Raw genomic sequence first — 25,236 nt, 5'->3', positions numbered from 1 at the left:
ATGGTTTTGCGAGTTATGTCCTTTTTTTGTTTTATTCTCTTCGCTATCATTACTGAACATAATGGTTAGTTTATTTATTTATTTATTTTTTTTTTTTTTGTGTTCAATTATTTTACATTTCTATAAAGGTTTGGACACAAGAACTCTGTAAAATTTTTTCATTTATTTGTATATGTTTAGCTATATGCACACAAAAAATTCAAGTTTTGACGCATGTTCTATGCATGCATGCCCGCATGCATGTATTTACATTCAGCTGTCCATAATAGAGCAACAATTCGTAAAGCAAACACTTTTCAAAGATGATTTGAAAAGCTCGTTTCGCATCTGATTACTTAATATAACTATACGTAGAACTTTCAAATCTTCTTGAACAAAAAAAAAAAAAAAAAAAAAAAGAAAAAAGAAAACAAAATGGAAAAAGTTGATCTAAACTTTGCGTAAACAAAATTTATTATGTTTTCTAGAAAAAGAAAACAAAAAACAATCAATGCTTTAGGTTATCATAAACCATGCATTGCATTATATGTGAATAATAGATGCATTCATGTATTTTGATCGACGATATCTACTGGTGAAAATGGTAAAATACTGCAAAGTTTTCAATGTTCGCAACGGGTAAATTCGTTGATTTGGGTCTTTCTCAACACAAAAGAACCGATTCTATTTAATATTATGGAAGTATTAAATGTACACAGACTCTAATCACGAAATGCTCAAATTTGCATTTGCAAAATTCATTGCTTTTGCCGCTTGCCGTCATACCCCAATTTGTCGATTATGGTTTCAACGGTTTAAACTCGGCGGTTTCGATGCCAATTCTTTGTAATAACCTGGGCGACCAAAAATTCTCATCCTCTGAAAGAACTTTCGAACAGCTTAGCATTTGTCGAATCAACTAATCGTGGACGTTTACCTGCGATGGGATAGATCCAAAAGGATCCACCATACGAACTGACTGAAAAAGAGAGGTAGACAAAAAAAGAAGAGTGTTCTGACGACGATAACTGAGTCTACTACAACAATGCCAAGCGCAGAAAGCCATGGGTTAATCCTGGGGAGCCGACCACCTGAACACTCCAGCGGAATATTCATGGCCATAAAGCTTTTCTGTGCATATGGTGTAATCAGCAAGGTGTAGCGTATTAAAGCCGCGAATGCAACTGCTACTGCAGATGTCTACCGCCGTCAATTGAATATTGTTGCAAAAAGACGAGTATTAGTGAGTAACAGACGTCTGCAGAAGTCTGCATGCAATCTTGCACGACAACGTTCGACGACATCTTGCTATAATATATGTCAAGGATACATTGTTGCAGCGCGAATGGATAGTTCTGCCGCACCCAACGTAGCCTACAAACATAACCCCTTCTGATCCTTACAGCATAGTTTAGCTGGCCCGCGGTTTCGAAAAGCCGAAGAAATGCGAAAATGGGTCAAGGAGTGTTGGATCGTTTTTCATACGGTACGGCCATGTTGCCCGAACGATGCAAGTGAAATCTTACCATATGTTGTATCAATTTTTCTCAGTAAATGCTTTTCTTCCCCAAGTGGAAAAATTGATCGAAATACTTGCAAGCACTTAATAAATATTAAAAATTCTTTTAATTCGTGATCAGCTACTTTCAGTTTTAGTTAACTATAGGGGCTTGTATAAGTCTATGTATGTGTATACATAGGTCAGTGTAGTTGAATAAATGAAAACTTAACATGATGAGGAGGAGGGCCATGAGTGCATTTGAATTTAAATTGCTTATAATTTGCGCAAATGTATTAAAGCATTGACCGAGAGCGCATACATCCAGAGTGCTGTGTATAGAAGAAAATGAACACACCCACATCATTTTGTTTCGAACAACAATACGTACTGAGGCAAGCAGCAGATATCCGTGCATTTTAATCATCAATTATGCAAATATTCTACCAACCCGTGCACGCGACAAACGTTCGGCTTTGTCATTCTTTTTATACATACATATATACATACATACATACATACATACATAGATATTATCTGGCATTTGAATAATTTTGCGGTTTTCATTTGTTACATTTTAGGTTATGTTTTTATTTGTTTTGTGTGCAATTATTATGAATTTAAATGAAAATTTTTGGAGAATTTCGCAAAACTATAATTTTGAAAAATGCCGCAGTGAGTAAATTAACAAAAAACACGAAAGTACAAATTACTTCAGATGGAGAATTCAAAAATTACCGCTCACCAAGTATCGCGCTTATACATACGCTCGTTTAAGTAGTAAGGAGCAAAACTAATTTTAGTTTGAATTAAAGATTCTTTTGCAAATTTAATGAACATTACAAAGGCATGACACCACACCACACCACACCACACCACACCACACCACACCACACCGCACCAAACCAAACCGAAACAAACCGAACCGAACGAAACCGGTTAACATATATAAGGGTCGTTAGCTCTAAAAGAGATGACAATTAACTATTAATGTTCTAAATGAAACAAATTTCATTTCTCTAATGTAGACAAGTTTCACTTGTCTCTCGACGTAATTATCACTATATATTTCGATGATGACTTTCGCGAGTGCAACTTTTCTTAGTTAAACATAAAAAGGATGCCTTTATGATAGGAAAGGGTGTATCTTAGATAAAATATTTCATGCCATGACGATGATGTGTGTACTGGATGTCGAACCGTCCATTAAAAATGATATCGATAAAAGATCGCGCAAAGCAACACGCACATCATCTCTCTCTTCATTGAACTGAATGCCTAAATATTTTCAATTCACTAAAAGAACTCAGAAATTAATTGCCTGCAAATATTACATAATAAACATATCGTTGATAATTGTAAGCATTGTCATGCTTAAGTTGTACCGTAGAAGCTTCCGCTTGTAAAACTTATACCGGATATATATATATATATATATATATTCTCAGTTTTATTATGTACACATGTGCTTAACAAAAAATTGCAGAAACAAATACCATACGATTCGATATATGTTGAATATAATTTTGTTGAAAAGTTTCTAAAGTTAAGTATTCGCTGCGGTCTATAATACGATGGCTGTCATCGCAACGATGTGCATTTTAAACGTCGATACATTTTCAAGCCATTAAAGCCAATAATCTGAATACGTAGCCTGACGACGATGTACTTAAAGTCATTTCTTTACTTATTTTCATTGTTTCACTCTTTTATTTACTTATTTATTTATTTTTGTTTTACGATTGTTTCTCTGCGGATAGATTTTTTAACGGCTGGCAATTTGTAAAAAAAAAAAAATAAGATGTAGAAGGAAGTAAAAGAAAGCGAAAAGAAAAATTAAAGACCTTGTTTTTCTTCTTTTTTTTCTTTTTGTTGCAAATTTAATGTTCGCAATCGCGGTCCGTCGTTCTTGTAAATGAACTATGATTGCCCCAGGTCGGTATTTTATTTTCCATTGTTTGTTTGTGCTTTCTCTGTTTACATTCGACTTTAAACTTATGCATCGAACGAACGAACGGAGAATCATTTTCCTGATCGCTAAATTTGTTCAATCATTAATAAAAACTTTTCCAACATATTGTCCATAAACGAATTCCGAATTATGCGACCCAAGTCTTTATTACTTAAAATTTTCTCTTAAAAAAAAATTTCTGTCTTCATTATTAACCCATTTTCAGGGAGACAATTGAATCAATTGATGATGGTACGTCGTTCATATCAAAGTTCAGTCAAAGGTCATTGGTAATAAGTCTACAACCACCTCAGTTGTAACCCTATCATGCGTTCCGCATATGTCTCAATAAAAAAAAATTACAATTAAAAAAAGCAATAATTCGGTTCTCCAATTAATTCAAATTTTGCGTATATATACATACATACATATACATGTATATATATGTAAACTTTGGAGTGCCATATATAGGTTAGATTACTCTACCTTTATAAAATTTTTCATGAATGTTTATCATAATAAGAAGAAGAGAATTTCGCCTTTTTAAAAATGCGACGGATTGAACGAATTGGTCTCTTTATATGGACGAGTTGTCAACATGCATTGCCACATGACCATTGTATTTAATTCCACTCAAAGTTTACTTGCAGTAAAAAAAAAAAAAAAAGAAAACAAAAAAAAAAAAATTCAATTAATTCGTGGAAACTTTCATGTGAATACAAATTTAAGGATTTTCATGGGAAATTTGCATAAGAACAGCGAACAAATTGATTGATTTCGCCTTTTGGCGAAGAAAGCTCAAGAGCACAAGGCATCGAATAACTGTATATTGTTCGCTTAATGAAAGCAAACGTGACTGTACTTAACAGCTAAATATGTGCAACGATGTTAAGCCGGCAAACACGAATCCAATTTATGCCATTAACTGAAACTGTAGACGTGGAAAAGCTAAGCAAATAAATTCCGGTTGAGAAGTTCATAACAAAATTACAATTGTTTGACCGACCTTTTCATTAAGAGACCTTCTCTTTTTATTAATGACGCGCGGTATTGAGTGCGTTTCATTATGATCTGTACCTTGCACAGAAAATTTCGATTTTCTCGCTATTCATTTGATTTTGTTCGCATGATTATAAAATATAATTAATTGACAGGAAGTTTTGCAACGCAATGCAATGAAATGGAAACACTTTGCTGCCTTTAATGTGCAAATATTCGAATAGTATAACTAAAAGTATATACATTCCAATCGATGTATTATGTTAGTAAATAATAGTTTGCCAAAGGTTCGACCATCTTTTGTTATCCATTATCTACCTAACTACCTCCCTTGAAGTGTCTTAAAAACTTTTCTATAATTCATGCATTTTGAAATTTACGCCCACTCACTTACAACCTATGAACATTAAGTTGCAATGAACGAGGAACGAATATATTATCTGCGGAAAAGTATATTTTTAACTTCAATAGACTCGAATTTTTTTTTTTTTTTTTTTTTATTATAGAAAATTATCCCAAGATAAATAGCATGGGGCACTTTTCGGCTGAACATTAATATAAACAATCACTCAAAGGTTGTCCTCTATGCGTGATATTCAGGAGAAAGTGGGGAAAAGGAAAGAAGAAAGAGGAAAGAGGGAAGAGACGAGAAGTGGACGCAGCCTTACGCAGCCTCCAAGCGGTCAGTATTATGCCAAGTAAGCTCAAGACTTAAAACCACGAGCGTCAACGTGATAGCCGCGATTCCTGTCTACTATCGGCTATGCGACATATAGTTAATATTTTTTGTTGTCTTTTTTAGCAATGGAATCATTGTCATATTGTTGTTTTTTTCTTTTTTTTATCGGACTTGCGGGAACATTTGTAACGAATTTTAACTTCAACGTGTTGACGCATCGATGAAATCGTATTGAAATTCTTAAGGCATACTTTTAGCTTTGATCTATTGTGAACGTGTTACAGGATCCAACAATAAATCACGGACAGATAAATGGAACTTGGGGTTATTATGAATAAAATGACAAAAGAAAATAAATATCTCTTTACCCCTTGGTGACAACAATGAATGTATTATCTTGAATATTCGATGGCGTTATTCTGTTTGACTGTACGGTGTTCTGAAACTTTTTGGCAGAAGGGATTTAAAAAAGAGAGAGAGAGAAAAAAAAAGAAGCAAATTGTGCAAATAAACAATATATACCGCATAATATGTAAGCACTCGTGCACTTACCCTTCAGACTTGACATACGATGGAAACAACAGATGGAAATGTACGTAGGCGAACTTATGTACGCGAAGTTATGGTCATTCGCAAGCAGGTTTATTGGCATCACATGCTTGCATATGTTTTAAATGAGTGGCAAAATGTTTTTCGCATCAATATTTGTGGATAAGATTATGTGCAAAATGCAATTGTCAGATCAACAATCCGTCCAGTTCGATGACTTGTCACATTCCCAGGCGCAGACATGCAGAACATGCTGATAATGTCCTTTCTGATGTCCTCTCTCTCGGCTTATAGCACAAAAACTGTCAATATTCACTTTTCATCGCATCACAATTGCTATAAAGAATTTACGTTTTTTTAAGTACACATTTACTTATGTACACGCATTGAAATATCAATTTCCGATCAAGAAAGCAAGATTTTTATGTGCAATGATTTAAAAGTTATGCCAAATATTTCGGTAATAAAGTTAGAAGACGACAGTTATAGCAGAGTACACAGAGTTCTACAAAAAAATGCTTTTTCAGCCCAATTAAAACCAAACAAAGTTTGATTTTCGTAAGCTAATAGAATTTTAACATAAGTACCCTCGCTTTATATACGATCTTGTTTAGCATGCGTGCGTACGTGAATGCACTCCAAATGCCGCATGGATATCATGCAAATTGTCGCTTTATTCTTTATTCAACATATTTTTTTATTTTTTTATTTTTATTTTCTTTTTTCGTTTTTTGGTATTTATATGAATCATGTCCACCACATTCCAACGTACGGATAAACTAAGGAACAAACAAGCGAGGCGTCCCTGCGTTTGTCAGTGCATATAACATATTCACTTTTTCTGTTTCGAGAGTACAAAACGATGCACATGTACGAATATGAAAGGACGAATGCTTATATGTGTGTGCGCACATATACGCAGAAGCACACATACACATAATACAAAAGCAAAAGTAACAGCAGACGTTGGCAAAAACGATGTTGCTTGTTATTAATAATTGCTTTGTAAACTGTGACAATGAGATGATAGCTAAAAAAAGAGTAGCGAAAAGGGACGAACGAACCATTTCATGTGAGGGGTGCAGGGTGTTACTAAGCGAACTGCATGATGATGACACGAACAGCGCAAGAAGTTATATACGAGATGCAAAAGGAATATCCGACAAGCACAATACTACGTTACAAGCAAGAGTAGTGTTGATGGCTGTGTCAGCAATAAGCCAATATCTGGGTTTTGTTGTCTGTATCAGTTATGGCAATAAAAAAATATCGAAATTTAATTTGACAAAACAAGAAGTCTAGACATGAGCCAGAATAGAGAACTAATGATATCATCTCGGGTGAGAGAATAACAACTATATCGTCTGCGTAGTTATTATGGCCGTCATTAAAATTCCTTAATTGTCAATGTGATGTCATTATGATAACATCGGGCGCTGAATTTCTAATATCGATGAATACTTTCGATTCGTCAGTTTTTGTTGGTTTACTTTTACCGGTATCAGCAGCAATAGCTCTGTGACCTGCTGATATCGCCGTTGCAACGGCGTTTGTTGTGCTTGGTACATTGGATACGTTAGCCGCGGGAATATGATGATGTTGTTGCTGTTGCGGTATATGTTGACGTTGTTGACAATGCGGCAGTGTTTGTTGCTTTTGCTGTAAGTGCTGTTGATGTTGGTGATGATGATGACACAGTTCTTGCGGTGCTCGATGATATAAATGCTGTTGATGTTGCTGTTGTTGTTGTTGTTGTTGTTGTAGCTGTTGTTGTTGCTGTTGCTGTTGATGTTGCTGTAGCTGTTGTTGTTGTTGTTGATATTGTTGCTGCTGATGATGATGCTGTTGTAGTTGATGTTGTGGCAGTAATGAACTATGTCTTTGCTTCAGTTCTATGGACTCTTGTGGCACGTGCATATTGCGTCGCGACACGGCTGTTACTGTCAATGGGGCTGTGGGGGCAGAAACTTTTTGTTGCGTTTCGTAGCCAAACGTAGAAAAACGTGGCGGTGGTGGCACACTTTCGATAGTCCCTCTATCACTTCGTCCATCAGTACTGCTGCCACCACCACCACCATTGCCATTCAGAATAGATGTTTTTGATTTTTGACGCAAGAAGGTCGAAGTAGCAAATAGCGATTCCCTGTTAAAGAAAACAATTCCAATATATATTACTGAATACTTGTAAAAATTAATAAATTCCTTAATTATATAATAAGCCTTTGTACAAGTTCCTCTTACTTCATCCGCCCTGTCATGCTTACAATGTAACATATTTTAACATTTTTCACATAGTACCATCGATGGACAAGTATGAAGCGTTATGTGCTCTTATGAAATCATAGATGCGTAATACGAGTTACCTGTCAACCGATGATCCATAATTTTCGGGACTTTTTTTTGTTTGTTTGCAAAATTCAACTTTACTCGTAATCATAACCTTTTTTCTATGGTGATACAATCAGAGGCAATGCTTGAGAGAGCGACTTGTTTACACACTCAACATATGCTTCATTTTCCGTAATGACCCATTCATTTGATCTGGGACGATTTTCCCAGAGGTATTCGATTGAGACTTGCAAACAGTTAATGGTCGCTGTGGGTAACGTATGGAGAAATAACAATTCATACTTGGAGTGATGCAATTTTCTCATTGTAACCATCGACTTAAGCTATTGTTTTTTTTTTTTTTTTTGCCCCATTGTTGGTAAACGAATTGAAAATATTTGAGTATTTATACAATGCTTTTTAAGTTTGTTTTTTTGATCAAGGTTTAGTTTCACAGTAGATGCTCATGCTATTCATGAAATAAAATAAAGTCTTCCAAGATGCTGAATAAGCATTTCATCGAGTCGAAGAGAGCGGGGAGGGTCTTTCATTTCGAAATTTTGATCGAATTTTGAGATCCGTAACGAATAAATCATTTACTTACTTGCTGCCGATTTCGATAATTCATCTTCACAGATGTTGTTCATATGCATTCTACTATGATGGAATCATATGAATGAATATTTAAATCATTTATCACGAAAGCAGATCCGCGCTTTGATCATTACGTAACCTGTGACTGCACTGGAAATGCATATCGTCTTTTTGTGCAAAAAAAAAAAAAAAAAATTGGCTCTGGCTGAGATAGATAAGAAAGAGTCGTAGTTCGATAAATGTGAGATATTGTTCGGATATTGTGCAGTTCATATAAAATTACGCATAAATGTTATACCCCGTTAGCCCTACGTAGCTCTTCCCGTGCACCTGGAAGGCAACAAGACACACACACGACCAGACTCATTTCGTCCATCTTTTTCTGTCATTTGGAATACTTCTTTTCCGGCTTCTAATATGACCATGAAGCGTAGTATTTATGTCCACGGTAGCATAGGACATCTCCTGTGTAGATATGAAGCTATCTTGCAGCAAAAGTTTTGTCTCTTAATTTAAGTCAAGTTGGCATTTTTTTTAAGTGCCTACAACACAATTAAGAGTCATATCATTTTTCAAAATTCCCGTTGCTACGGTAAACGTCGAAAATATGCTAAACAAACTGTTATGGTCATCAAAGTCTTTAGCAAAAAAAATTTATTCTTTATTCTTAGGGATAAGTCTCGAAATAATATCCTCATACAACGACGATGCAACCTATAAAATAGATACATAGATAGATAGGCTCTTATCTTCATAATGGATTACTTAGAGCTATTGTCAACTCCATCACATCTGATGAACTTCCCGTGAAGCCAGGCATACCCCAAGGGGGCCACTTAGGCCCCATTCTGTACATCAATGATTTCCACTCGGTGATTAAGTTCAGCCATATCCTGATCAGGTGAAATCGTTTCCCTCATACCTTTTATTATGGAATCGCACTCTCATTTTTTTCAGTCGGATTAAGACAACCTGGATACGTGCTGCTTGGAAAATTTTATGAAATTAATTCCAAAAAAGTACAAGAAGCTTTCCTTCTCTAAACGGAATTCATTTTCGATTGAGTATTTCATTCGTTTAAATCCTATATCTATCTAAATCCTATATATTATCTATAAATAAAGCTGCATTTGTACTTGGCTTTGTTAAACGGCGGTCTAGCGAGCTTGACGATCTAGATGTTACAAGAAGGCTATTTATTAGCTTGGTGAGAGCAACACTTGAATATGCCTTAGATGTGTGGTCTCCTCCCTGTAGGTGCCATGTTGACTGAATAGAGAAACATAGATTTAATCTTGCTGCTTCCTTCTTAGTTAAATTAATAAATGGCGCTGGTATTGAACGGCCGACACCATGAGGGAAGATAAACTGGAATATTCGTAATCGTTCGTCTAGCAAGCGTTATTTTGATAAAGTTCAATCAATGTAGATACATGAGAACTATGAGTTTTTCAACCTATTTATAGATGCCCTTACAAAAATCTACAATCTACAAATCTTCAATCTAATCCTATTATTATCTGACTCTTCAAATCCTATCAAAACTAGTTTCTACAAGCAGCGAGCTCTACCTATGCCGTATTTAGGGCAACTGTTAACTGATGAAACCACATATGATTCGTAGAGAGAACTAAATATGTTTACTACAATTGATTGCCAAGTTTCTGCATGTTTGCAATGGTTTGCGGGTGCAGTCCCCATACGGATCTATTGCCCGTTTGAAAGCGCACCTCTGTCCTAGACGTGTATATGCATTTTTTTCTTCTTCTTTCTGCCTTTTGGTTTTGATTTTTCTTTATTTTTTTTTTTTTATCATTTTTTTAAATTTCATAAAAGTATTTATGGTAAGTAGATAAGATTTATTTTTAAGTCTCAATCTAATTCGGCTTTATGTTGTGTTAGCTGAATTTCATGTGTAGGTAAATAAGTAAATTATGAGTTAAAAGAATGATTGCAGATTTACTTTAAGCATTCTTCGTCGTTTTGAATCCTCCCCGTAAAGTGATTTTAGAGCAATATTTATATTGCTCTTAGTTATATATGAAGATGAGATCTTGTATTTTAAATGTATTTGAAAGCGAATACATGAAATGTATATATCTGAATGGCCGTCGGCTAAAAATACTAAGCAATTAATGTTTGCAAATCAAATGCATTTAATGCATAAAATTGATTCGTTGAATGTATCTGTAAAATTTTTAAAATCCAAAAGATTGTTTTACTTACTTTTCCTCTTGTTTTTTTTTTTTTTTTTTTCAAATAAGGTATCGACGCTCGAGTTTTTGTACACAAACGAAATTTTTAGGATATCCTGATGCTTCCGCAAAAGTATTAAGCATTAACTTTTAATACTTTGAAATTTCTAATACCCATACACGTATCCATACACGTACTTATATATATATATATATATACATACATATTTGTTTTACAATTTTACAATACTACTTATTGCAGCAGGGAATCATTCTATGCACATAAAAACACACATATACACACACAAACACACACATATATACACACACATACACACATACGCGCGCATCTATATATATTTAACTATTTATATCAATTGTATGCATGCGTACCTTGTCTGGCAACTCATGTCGCAAGCTCTGGGATGCGGAATTTGTGTTACTGTTGCTGTTGATTGTGTAGGTCGCTGTGGCGGTTGCGGTGGTGCGGTAATGGTACTTGTCGAGGAATCATCGGTATTGTAGAGACTAGTTTGTACAATCATATCATGTTGTTGGTGACGCAATATGCTGTGGTCTTTTTCTTTTGCTGATTGCACTGCAATGGCTTCCACTTCACGATAATAACGGTTGGAAACATCGTCGAGTATTTGTAATGAGGTCTGCGAGTGCTTTTGCCTGAAATTCAATTGAATCAAATGATGCTAATAATTGTAAATGTCAATCGTGACAATATTTCTTTAAAATGTCCCTTCTTAACGCCTATCAATATAGTTACGTATCAAAGAACCGGTATGCTATCAATAAATCGATTTCTAAGCTTTCCTCTATTTTTATATTTCAATAATACAAAATCAACATATTTCCTATTAAAATGTATTTCTCTGCAATAAATACATTAAGCTTCGATACCGAGCTTAAATCTTCAACGAAATATAAATATTTCGTCCTGCCTAGCGAATGTGTTAGTTAAGGTATCGTTATTATGCACATCACCGAACGGTGAACGGAATATTCATTTTATCAAAATGTTTGCAACGCCCAGGCGGTAGCTTTAGAGATCTCACAAAATGCATATACACATATCCAGCTTGCTTGATCAGCATTAAATTCTAAATTCGATTAAAACATGTCCATCTGTCCATCTCTCCGTTTGCACAGTGTCTGTTGTAAGCATTCTTCTGGCCGCAAAAATGAAGCTATCGACTTAAAATTTGTCAAAGGAATTGAAAGGTTTCTGCGCACATATTGATATTTGGAATGGGTTAAATCGGCAAAACGGCACGCCTACAATACTACGTAAACTGTAAAAAACCTTTATTTTTCAAAAGAAATAAAAATTTGGTGCTTTGCTCAGTACTCACAAGCTGCAGCAGATAAATTTGCAAAAATTTCAAGATACATCTGTGGATGATGCTGTAATGCCTGTACAAAAAGTGGAGAAAATCGATCCCGGCTACCTAATATTATAGTTTGTTACATTTATTTTTTTCTCAATACTTTTACGACGCGCAGGAGCAAGCTTTAAAAACCCCATAAAGTATAGAAACTTTTGGCCAGTTCCAAATTCTAAATGCGCCTCAGCTTGTCTATCTATTAGATTGTCCATCTGCCCATCAACTATTCATCAGCCACCAACTGTGTAGCATCAGTGATAAACATTCTCCCGTTAGCGAAAATGATTACATTGCTTAGAGGTTGGAAAAAGGTTTTGAAAATAGCCTAGACCGGGCGAAGAGCACGCCTGCAACGCCTGCAAGTCTATACAACCAAAATTGTGAATATCTTGTTTTTCGGGGTCTTTTGCGCGTTGATCGTAAAATAGAACAGACACGCGATATAAATTTACATAAAATCCGCCTGAGTGGTCGAGTAGGCAAGAGTCTCGACTAGCAACTCAATGGTCGTGGGTTCAAATCTCAAGTGCGGTAGAAAGCCGAAAGCCTTAGATGCTAGTGCTTTAAGACTTTAGTCTTAGAATTTATTCTCTGGCTAAGTTTATAATAATAATAATAATAATAATAATAATAATAATAAATTTACATAAAATAAGTTTCCAGAAAAAATTAGCTACACCCACCTAATTTTTATAGAATAACGACGATGGGTACAAAAGATTCGGTCGCAACCGATTATTATTTTCTTATTTGCTGTCATATTGTCGTCGTTATATGGCAGAGCTGCAAGGTTTTGAAGTAGATTAAAATTTCCATAATCATTCATATTTCCCTCATAGCATCTTGGATGGAGTAAAACTCTTTTATCTATGAAAAGAAGGTACAGCAAAAGAGCAAAAAAAATTTTTTTTGCGCTTGAGGTTACAGTACTTTTATTGACCTGTGTCTGATATGTTGCAAGTATGTACAAGTGCTTCGGCTTTAGTTTTAGTTTGTCTTCGACAAGATTTCCCTCTGAGCAGTCGTATGCAAATCGCTTTAATCTGAATTGGTTTTTGACGTTTCTGTTTCCGTTTCTGTTTCACAAATCCTACCACCAACTTTGGATTATATTTCTTTTTCTTCTAAAATTTAGTCAATCAAAAAAACAAAGAGGATTCAGGAGATGATGTACTAACTGAAACAGTTTCAAATTTAATGCGAAATTTAACAAACTGTTCTATCGCAAAATTACTTACTACCTTTGCATTATTTTCTAATAGCACTATTGATTTCATTGAATTCGAATTGTAGTTTCATTATAATTGAAAAATGAAATTAAAGGAAAAATGGTTTCTTTTTTCATCCTGACATCCAGTACTTTTTGTTCTGATAATGAACGATGAGCTAGTAAGTATTTATTATCTATAAAAACAATAGGAACTAAGTGCGCCAGATGTCAAATAATACTTTGGTTACGTCATATCCGCTCTTCTCTGGTTTAGATGAAAGCTGGTTCACAGATCAAGCTCAAATTGGCTTGAAAATGGAAAAGAATCTTTAAGAAAAAGAAAGCCTCCAAACATTTGCTATCGATCCACGGAGAACTTCAGTGAAAAAAAGACCTTGACTGTCCTGTTCATGTTTAATAATATTTAAGTATTTGTTGAAACTGATTGGCGAATCTTGAATTCCTTTCGAGGTGACTTTAGCGTTGCCTTTCGATCTTACATGTCCTTTGAATAACGCGCTTAACCGTTGAATATAAAAGTTCTCCGCGTTTTTTTCTCACTAAATCAAGTTGATGCCTATATATCGGGCAACGCTCACCTGATTGTCTCAAACGTAAATCTGCGTAAAAGGTGACATTTCTGCTTACATTTTTCGTGAAGATAGTTTTCTAAATGTTTGCTCGTGCAAAAGATTATATTGATTTGAAAATGTGTGAAATATCTGATGAAATACGCCATGTGATGCTTCTTTACTATTAAAGAAAATAAACCATGCCGAAAAATTTGTGAAGTGTACGCTGTGAGCGGACGAAGGGCTCAGAAGTGGTTTGCCCGGCTCGATTTCAAAAATGCACCTCGCAATCACTGAAAAAGTCGATGAAATTTTACAACTGCCAGAGGAAGACCGGCACGCAAGCTGTCAAAAGATAGCGGAGGCGCCAAACATCATCCACATAACGGTTGGAATCATTGAAAAAGAGCAGGCAATAAAAAGAAGCTCAAAAGCAGATCAAAAGACCGCGGAGAGCTTTTATATCACTCATTATAATGTAATAAGAGACATTGCTTACTGGTTGCACACTTTGTCGCACACACTTTATATGCTCTTAAAAACTTGACTGCTATTCAAGTACCATCACATATGCTTTCTGCTTGCGTGCTTGTCATCGTTTTCAAGTGCGATGCCGTACGCAAAATGCGAGAGATATTATTTAACCTTTAAAGTTTTGACGCGATAGCAAAGAAAGTAGAGATACCCCTTAGGCGCACCTGAACTGTCTGGGGTAGGAAGTCCTTGAAATTTATTTGGTAATTTTTTCATTACTCAACTTGTTTACTCAGAACATCTCTCTAAGTCTTTATGTCGATTGTTTGTAAATTACTATTTTTAATAAATTTTTAATAAATGATAACTGACTTCGTCGATATCGGTTCACTCACTTGACATCTCCACCCACACATATATGTATAAATGTTAATCTAACATTTATTGGCTACAATTGGCGCAAAGAATTTGTAAATCGGCAGCAGTGATCTAATTTCGATAACATTCCAGAAAGCCTAGCACCTTGATTGATATATTTAATACTTCGAACACATGTCCTATTTAATGGAAGTCACTTTACATTCTCATGCCAGGAATATAAAGAGTTGCATATTTGTTATCTTCTCTGTGCAGTAAATAGGAGACAGCACTACACTATACTACTCACAGACTCCACTTATATATATTGATAGGCTGTCGATTGAGAATGTCATTCGAAATGCAAAGCTCACTTTGTATCTTGCCCTCTCTTGTCGACCGCATAGTCTTTTGTAAGAAGAAAACGAGTACATTTCGAAAGATGCACCTGTGTACGCAATGGGTAAAAGCATCAATAAACTCATTGAATTTGTTAGTTGTTAGTTGTTGTACAAAAAAAAAAAAAAAAACCTTTTCTTCACAATTATATTTATATTTAGTGTTACACAAAATTGTAACATTTTGATGACTGCAGTTTTATTTTTTAATTTGTTTACAAAAAGATATTACATAGAGTTCTTGTTTCTCCTTGCGGGCCAACAATCTTCTTCTGTCTTCCATTTGTTCCCTTTTTTTTTTTTTTTTTTGCTTGCCAGAACGTATCAGCTGATAGAGGTACCGATAACACATAATATTTTTTACAATCGCTACTACACTGCCAGTGGCAACCTTTTTTGGTGACAACATTCATTAATTTGGTCACTTACGTTCTGCGTTTATCGTAAAAGATATTGCTTTCTTTATTATAAAAGGGGTCATTCGGCCCACTTTGGCACGGAGTATCGATAATTAATTGAAAAAAGAGGAGGATGCGATAAATTTGTCATTTCATTGCCATATAATACGAGTCAGAAATAACATTTGTTATGCGCACATATATCGAAATTTTGAACCATTGTAGTGAGTAACAAGTCTTCATATATTTTTGAGGTTATGGTTACAAATTTAATTAACTCTTATGCATTCTTAAATATGTATATTAATAACTTGCAAACATTTTCCATTAACGACCGACAATTTGACAAAACTTTTGAAAGTCAAGGCTAATATTTTCAATCAATTTTCGTAACATTGGGTAGAAATATATTTAAAGTCAAATTAACTAACTCCCACGCACTCCAGGGTATATAGAATAGAAAAGCGTTATAAGCAAATTTTCATTAATATGTGGAGAAAACTTGAATAAAAATATTAAATATATGGATATATAGCATAAGTCCACTCACCTAGGTGAAACTACTGCGGATAGATTGTCACGAGAACGTGCTTTCGAATGCCGACCCATTTCGTCTAATTTACTCTCTTTAGATTGACGTATGTGTTGCTGCAAATTAAAGTGACAGTTATTAAATACAACGCTTAATCAATCACTCAATCAATCAATCAATCAATTTTATAATTAACTAAATGCTCTCATTAGCTTGCTTCAAGATTTTCCCGGTGATTCGAATTATCAAAAAAAAAAAAAAATTTTTTAGAAAATTTTAGAAATTTGTTTTTTTTTTTTTTAGTAAAATTTGCTGCTAATAATTTATTTAGCAGGAAAATTTTCTGCTAATAATTTACTTAGCAGGAAATTATATTTTAATTTGTGCAAGATCTAAGCAAGAAATCAGTTGTTCGTCCCTCTCAACTGTTTAAACAAATTACAAAAGTAGAAATAAAAAGCATGATGCTGCTATATGAATAAAATATGATAGTTGATGGAGAAACTTTTCAATTAATTAAAAAGCCGAAACTAAAAGGTACAAAAAAAAAAAAAAAAAAAAAAAAAAAAATTGACCTGAGATTGCCAAAGAAATATTATGAAATGAAGAATAAGATAAAGAAGGCAAACGTACACATAAGTAACCAGAGAAATGTAGGTTAATATCTAAGTATTTACGCATAGTTAGACAATGGCAGAGAAAGCTTGTGTCAAACATAACAAAGAAATTATATTTGGATATTGTATCAAACTTTTTAAAATACCCACCACTCGCATATATACGATATTTGAATGCAAGTAAAATCGACCTATGATTTATTCGCTCAGTATACATCGTTTATCGTTTATCGTATCTCGTATATCGTATATCGTAAATTATATATCGTAAATCATATATATTTTACATAAAATATCGTATATATATTAAATTATATTTTTATGCAATTATGGCAGCACTGCGTAAACAATTTTAAATAAGAAAAGAAAGAGAAAATCATATTTACATACTCTTTCAAAATTATTGACGAATTCTTATTACTTTGGCTGATTTTTCAACATCACAATCCAACTTAAATGCTTCCAGTAAAATTCCAAAATTTCGGAAAAAAAAATATGCCTCATTGTTATATAGTGTGGCACGAAAAAAGTCGAAGTCAAGTCTATTTTGGTTTAGAGACTCTTTAAGGTGTCAATCATGTTTCCAACGGGCGCGCATGGTTTAAACGATCCTCTTATAATATTTGATAGATCTAATATTTAACGTTTATCTATGATAGGCTAAAAGAAAATTATTCGTATTAAGGCAGATTGATAACAAATCCAAAAGAATCACTTAAAGTCAAAATTCTGAAGATATTGTTTTAAAGCTTTTTATATTTATGTAATTTAAAATCTCATTGACAGGAATATGATAAGCTTAACAAAGTAATAGTAACATAGTGGCAGATATGTATATAACAGATTTAAGTGGCTCTGAAGACACGAGTGAATTGTCGAACAAAGTGTTCGCTTTACATTCTCACTTCACAAATTTTGCATACATTAGAAATTCATAACATTATTATACTATGCAATACTGTGAAAAATTTATTCCTATCGAATTTTGTAGAGTGTCAGTAGAAGAGACTTAGGTTATGCGTTTAAATAATTTCGATCATTAGTCGGCATAGAGTTCAAAGACGACATTTTACATACACAATGGATAAAAAAAAAAAGTAAAAAAGATCCTTACATTTTTTTTTTTTTTTTTTTTTTGTCTACTACAGTGAGCTTTAAGTGAACAAGATTTTAATGCTCTTAGGAAGATGAGGATGACAACTTTATTATTTGGCAAATGGAACTGAGAGAGACAGACAGACAGAGAGAGAGAGAGAGAGAGAGAGAGAGAGAGAGAGAGAGAGAGAGAGATTAATCGACTTTTTATTTACTTAGTGCAATCAATGCTTAATAACAAAACGATACCTCATTTATTCAAAGACAATTAGTCCCATGACGAAGGCCATTAAGATGTAATTGCAAGCTTGGTTAACGTAAATTCGAAAATCTTAAAAGATAAGAAACTTGCAAAGCCGATGAATGCCAATTGTTAATAAAGAGAGGAATACATATATATTAACCCGATAACTCGTGCTTTTGTTTATAAAATCGTTTCACTTTTCATTATTTAGTTAAAAAGCTGTACTATATTAGCGGTCTAACTAGATGGAACGACTATATGGCTGCGATTTTACATGAGAGGGAATGCTAAATAATATCAGAGTAACATCTACGTATTTGTAGTCAAATAAATTCACAATAATAGAAAACATTATTTATGTAATTTCTCGAAAATAAAAAATTTTCCCTGTCGTTGTAATAGAATTAAGCATTGCCCAGCGAAATCTGATCGACATGTCTTAGGGATATAAGTGGATATGTTCCCAGATTGAAGAAGAAGTTATTGGAATGCCTAAGCCTCATCTCTGTAAGAGTTTTTTTTTTTTTTCTCACTACCCGTTCCCTTCTTTGACTCAAACTGTTCATGGCTGCTTAGTTGTAAGTGTTAGTCCATTTTATAAATGGATGTTTATTTGCTTTCCATTCTTTACCTTTCATTCTTCGCTGCCATTTAACCGAAAAATATGTGGGGAATGCTAGCCTAATATGAAGCTCTGCGTTAGCTTTATGACCGTTTTTTACTTTTCCCTTCGACAGATGAACTTTAAACGGAATATTCTTTTTTTCTATTTTTTTGTTTTTTTTTTTTTCATATTATTTTTTGTTTTGTTTTGTTATTTTTACTTTGCTTTAATAATTTAATTATAAGAGAAAATATTGAATTTAAACACAAAGAACACTATCGTTGTGTTTATTGATTATCGCAAAAGCATTGATATTGTAACTTGTCGTTCGCGGTATTAGTCGTGAGATATTTCATATCACCCGCTGTTGACGAAACGGTATTAGCTGTCTGCGGTGATTGTGACGAATTGCTCGTATATGAAGTTGAGCTGGCTGAAAAGTCATCCTGTACGTCAGCGGTCGCCAGTAGATTTGAATGCCATTTACAGCGCGATGGCAGCGATCTCTGTGGTACTATTACAAATTCATCACTTTCGGCGTTAATAGCGTAACATATTTGTTCTTCAGAGCCTTGCTCGGAATAAGGTGATGATGTATTGTTTGAAATAGCAGTCATTATCTCATCATCATTTTCAGTTTCGTAGTCGATGTTAATATTGCTGTCACGTCGGTATTTCCGTTTAAAATCATCTTGCAGGCCCACAATTATAGCAGTTTTTGGCACACCCAAGATGAATGAGTCAATATGGTAAATGCCATCGCTTAACACCGGAACATCCTAAGATAGAATATACAAAAGAGAACACAGAAAGAAAGAGGAAAGAATAGCATATCGAGAGAATTTATGACTTCTCTACAACCACACATTTAACATCAAAAAAAAAAAAAAAAAAAAAGAAGAAGATACAACAACACATATGGATGCATGGGGATACTATTAAATTGCTAGAGTGTGACAACACATACAGACCGACAACACTAAACGTACATAAATAAATACACAAGGAAAGGGTCCGCTTGTGGTTGGAGGTTTGAGAATGTTTACGTTTGCTGCGCAAAAAAAAAAAATAAATAAAACTTTTTAGCTAAATATAATTGTGAGTGAAGGAGTTGAGTTGCAAGTACAAACTGTAGAGAAAAATATGAAAAAATATAAAAATAAAATGAATGAAAATGAAATGAATATGCATATGACTTAAGCGATCAGACGGACGCACGGACCATTTGTGCGAATTTTGTACACATAACCGATGGATGTATTGGAGAATATTGATTAATTGAAAATTCACATTACGCATCTTTTGATATTCTTTATTTATTTACGTCCATACGTCGATTTAAGCATTCACTTACTGCAATTCGTTTAATGGCAAAAAACTCAAGAGACAAGATGTTGCAACTGAGCACATATGTGGTTAGTTAAAATTAATTAATGTCCAGATATTTTTTTTATCACATTAAGAAAAATAAGTTTCCTGCCCTTAGCCCTTAGCCTATAGCAAGCAAATAGCAACTTAGATTTTGGCGTAAATATTATGATTATGGGTTTTTTACAAGTCAGCTTAAAAAAATATTTAGCTCGACATTCAAAAAGTGTCTACACAAAGAAAAATATGCGTACATTTGTGCATCATGCGGTAAGTATTTGGATATAAGAGTAGATAGAAATCATCGACATGTCCTGCTTTCTATATCAATCACGCAGATATTAATCATATCACATCGACCACGTAGAAGTGAAATAAACTTTTGTAAGGAATTTAGAAAAACGTTATAAAAGTGTACAAGTTTGATTAAGTTCCCATATAGAATGATTCATTCGTGCGCATACAGAGGCTGAGAAGGGAATGAAAGATGTTTCGTATAAGCGAAACTTATTTGCAGAGATTTGTTAAAGATAATATTTTATATCGACGATCAAATGATTTTATCAATTTTTGCCATCAGGGTATCAGGAAGTTTTTATTACGGATCTAGTGTACTTTGAGTGATGAGCGTTCTTACTTTAACTTCTTCTTCTTTTTTTTTCTCCTTTTTGATATGGGCAGTCACTCAGGAGATTGACCCCTATTCGAGTAAAACTGGGACTGTCCGAAACGAAGAGACGAAAGAGGAGGAAATAGAAAGTCGGTGACCTCGACCTAGTGGGTGTTATGCAATTTTATCGACTTAGCACTCACTTTAGCTACGATCAAAGAAAGAAAACTCTGCCTTAGTTGAGATTTGCACCCGTGAGCACTGACTTGGGAGTCCTTGGTAATCTTACCTACTTAGCTGCTCCTGCACGGTAGGCAAGAGCAATTTTGATCAATTTGTTTGAACAAATTTGAAGGCAACAATTGCAAACATGGACAGACGGACAGACGGACAGACGGAGAAACGGATGAACGAGAAGATGGACAGAGGAGAAGATTGATATGGTTTGCTCTATTCTAAAATTGACACGAGTCACGAATATGCATTCTAATATCTTTTAAGGGGTCTCTGAAACTTCCTTTCTGAAAGGTACAAAAGTTTTGACAAAAGAAATGAAACTTTGGGACTTTGCAACATTGGAAGGATATATATAATATTTTTTTTGTGACCGCCTACAAAAATGGAAATTTTGAAATTCTTTTAGTTGTGTATGGTGTACTTTGTAAGCGGTTAGCAAGCAACTTTTTCTTTCTTTCGAAAATACAGCTGCTCTCGCTTTATAAAGTACTGTAGATATTTCCTTAAACGGATCTGAGCATTCTTCAATAACAATTTGCGTTTCCCACAAGAGTTTCCCACATTTTTGCTAAAATTGACCCCTGTAACAGTATTTTTGCAAAAGATATTACGTAGACGGTTAGATGAGCAGGCGGACATGCTTAAATCGATTTATAATGAATAAGAAAAAGGTTATTTACAGTTAGCTATCGACCGATGACAATTTTATTTTGAGATATATTTATGCATCTTATCTTGCTTGGGAATTATCTTGTAAATATGAATCAGATAAGTGTAGGTATGTCTAAATCTCAATTCAATTAGTTAGACATAAGAGAGGTCGAAAATTTTGCAGAAGGACACAGGGGATGGGCAATATAATGTGCAAAACCGAACATATACACAATATTCATTTTTTGAATAAAGTGTTGAGCCCTCGTTGATTTATAAAACAACTTTAGCGCTTCGCAGAATAGATTAGTAGAATATCAGAATAGGTTTAAGCGGAATGTTGTTCCATTCATGAACCAAAATTGTCTACTCTGAAACCTCCCCAATTGTTGCTGGCGAGGGAGGAAGAATGTTTGATTATCTTCCGATGCACATTGTCATTTTGAGAGTGTTTGGCTGCAATATACTGATCATAGCAAGAATTTCATCATTCACGATATCAATGCATACATTTACATTAATCGTGTACCAGTAATTTGAATAAAAAGATCAGCTAAATGCCACGATATAGCTTAAGAGCAATGAATAACCACAGATTCTATTTAGCATAAGGTGAGAAAAGTGCTTGTCATTTAAGTATATATGAATCAATTTAAAATTGTTTATGCATACATTTTCAAAAATGATGACTTGAACTTGGAACATCCACAGAAAATTTAATGATAACAAAAGCAAAAGATACATACGAACAGAAAAGTAATGATAATCCGAAGGAATTATTATTGCTTTGTGTAGAGCAACAGGAACAATTTTACTTATTGTATTTTTCTTTATCGCCATGGTTTCTGCCACTTGCGTAGCAGTTTCCTGCGGATAAGGAGTGAAGGCAGATAATTATAATAGAACTTGACGCGCGCATAACATGTAAAAGAAAAAATAAATAAAGAGATAACAATTGTAATGAGACACGATAATATTGCATATATATATATATTTGTAGTATTGTTAGATGTGTACCAAACAATTAGAATAATACAAAAAGGAGAAAGAGGAGAAATGAGAGAAAGAGCAACCGCAATTGTCAAGAGTAACAATTAGTCACATAATAACGGAATTTAGAAAACAGCAAACGCGAGTAATAGCAGCCAAGCAACAAAGGATCTAATTCTACTGAAACGTCATCCGCATAATTGCTTCTTCTGAGCAACACTAAATCATAAGCGTGTCATTCCTTCCAAGTATTTCTTGCATTTAAAATAATAAATTCAACGCCATATTCCCAGTTCATGATAGTTAGGCATAGCCAACAACAGGTCGAGTAATAAGTAGTTTTTCTTTGGGTAATGGTTAAACTACTGGCATCTAACAGATGACAATTTCCACAACGACACGGACACGAATGATATGAAAAAATATTGTTTTTTTTTTTTTTTTTTTTATATGAAAGCTCTCTTAGAAGACATTGCATTCGTCTAACACTTCGACGTATCCGAGCAGGTTTAAATATAATTTTCAAAGTTTTAACAACAAGTCCAATTTTCTTAGATTAAAGTATTGAACATCTTCATAGTATACAAAATTTTCAATTCGCAAAAAAGCATTGATCCTAAAAAAAAAAAAAAGTGATTATCAAACATGTAAAATTCAATTTTTTTTTTTTTTTTTTTGTTTACTTTTACATTGTTACGGAAATCCCAAATCTATTTCATTCCAACTACGTCATTTTCCCAAGTATTATACGCCTTAAAGAGAAAAGAAACCAAATGCACATTCGCGAGACGTCGTGCAGCTGCAGGCCGATGAAAACGACTAGCGGAAAAATCGGTCAGGGATTATATGTAAAAACTAGAACAAATCTACGTTTCTCCAGTGACGGTAAGGATAAGAGAAGCGACCTATCTACATAGGGTGCAAGAGGGGCAATCGGATCCCAACCCAAATTCCTAAGGGCAAACAACAAGAATTGCTTTTGAACAGATTCAATTGAATCTACGTAGCAACTATATGAAGGGGATCACCGTAAGGATTATTAAGCTCTTTGCACCACCTCTTTATAAAACCAAGCGCGGACCTAGCTTTGCTTAACAAGAGCTCAATATGCAAATTGAAACTTAACCCATATTCAAATAGAACGCCTAAATGTGTGAACGAATCGACATATTCCAACTTGTGCGAATCAATGAAATACTGAGTAATGAACGACTTCCTGCTTGAAAAAGAAAACTTCTTACATTTATTTAGATTTAGTTTCAGAAGATTCAAAAAGCACCATGCAACCAAATTATTCAAATCACTTTGAAGATGATGTGATTGCGATTCTACGGAAAAGGAAGAAAACAGTTCCACATCATCAGCATACATTAAGATCTCGCTGAATTTAATCACGGAGGGCAAATTATTGATGTATAAATTAAATAAAATGGGTCCTAAGTGGCTATCTTGAGGTACGCCAGACGTCACGGGGAATGCATCCGAGGTGATGAGGTTAAACAAAACCCTGAATGATCTACCATGCAGATAAGAGCTTAACCATTCCACTAAGAAGAAAGGTAAGCCAGAGGCTTGGAGTTTAAAGATAAGTAGTCTATGGTTAACCAAATCAAAGGCTTTGCTAAAGTCAGTGTATATGACATCAATGCGAGAGCCACTAGAAAAAGCCTTAAAAACATGAGAAGTAAACTCGAACAGATTGGTGACCGTAGATCTTCCCTTTCGAAAGCCATGTTGGAGAGGAGAAATATACGATTTCATGGAAAAAGCTATATGCTGAGCCACAATTCGCTCGAACAGTTTAGGCAAGACACTCAACTTGGCAATGCCTCTGTAGTTCTCTATAAGTTGCCTACTACCACTTTTGTGAATAGGAATAAGGAAACAAGTCTTCCAACGCAAAGGGAACACACCTAAATTCAAAGACTTGTTAAAAATCTTTGAGATAACACCAAATAGCTCGCCAGCACAAGATCTAAGTACACATGAAGAGATTCGATCAGGTCCAGGCCAACAATTATATTTTAGAGAGGTCAATCCTTCAGATATAACAAAGTTAGGAATTGAAATCAAATTAGAAATTGGATATGGATAGTTTGCTGATAAATCAAAATTGGTAATTGAATAGTTCTGTCGGAAGTATTCCGCAAAGAGATTTGAGGTTTCAAAATCATCCGATGACTCGGAGCCGTATATATGAAAAGAATTTCTCTACTTTCGAGTTTCTCGTGATATATACTCAGTTCTTGAAATTTTCGTCTATAACATTTGATATTTGATCTTTGAACTTTCTGAGAGCTTGTATCGCCTTTTAGGCTATCTTGGTTGCTCTTTGAATAATGAACTATTCAAGTCGTTTAATTTGCAACGTTTCATCAGACTTTAACATACCACACCCACCCATTCTACCCATTAATTTTGACGCCTAGTGTTCGCAAAATGGATCCTGTTTTCATCATCAGTTAGATTACAATGCAAAATGAAGTTCTCTTTGTATTACTGTGGTAGGGAAAGAAATTTCGTCGGCGAATACTCTCCTTTTGGGCGCAAAACTTGATATATTCAACGCTATTAGTTAGTTGTATGAATCTTGTGTTAGAGTTAATTGAAAAATCTTTGTCTTTGATATCAGCAAGAGAAAATAGTGCTACGGACGCTTTTTTACCAGTAACTACATTAACAAGTGAGGTCATCTATAAATAAATTCTGT

The 25,236-nt window shown here is 34.3% G+C and overlaps 1 protein-coding gene across 1 annotated transcript in view; it reads right to left on the bottom strand.

Moving 5' to 3' along the window:
* Window positions 1-4,882: 4,882 nt before the first annotated feature.
* The window catches only part of LOC119639931, a 153,337-nt gene continuing 132,983 nt past the window's right edge, over window positions 4,883-25,236 (bottom strand). The window contains exons 11-13 of the mRNA XM_038037664.1: window positions 16,129-16,226; window positions 11,166-11,450; window positions 4,883-7,798 (exon numbers count right to left, since the gene is read on the bottom strand). Coding sequence (XP_037893592.1) covers window positions 7,060-7,798; window positions 11,166-11,450; window positions 16,129-16,226 — 1,122 coding nt within the window. The 3' untranslated portion in view covers window positions 4,883-7,059. The remainder of the gene's footprint in view (window positions 7,799-11,165; window positions 11,451-16,128; window positions 16,227-25,236) is intronic.

This window comes from Glossina fuscipes, unplaced genomic scaffold, assembly GCF_014805625.2.
Source record: "Glossina fuscipes isolate IAEA_lab_2018 unplaced genomic scaffold, Yale_Gfus_2 0, whole genome shotgun sequence".
NCBI lineage: Eukaryota > Metazoa > Arthropoda > Insecta > Diptera > Glossinidae > Glossina > Glossina fuscipes.
This window is presented reverse-complemented; position numbering and strand designations above follow the sequence as displayed.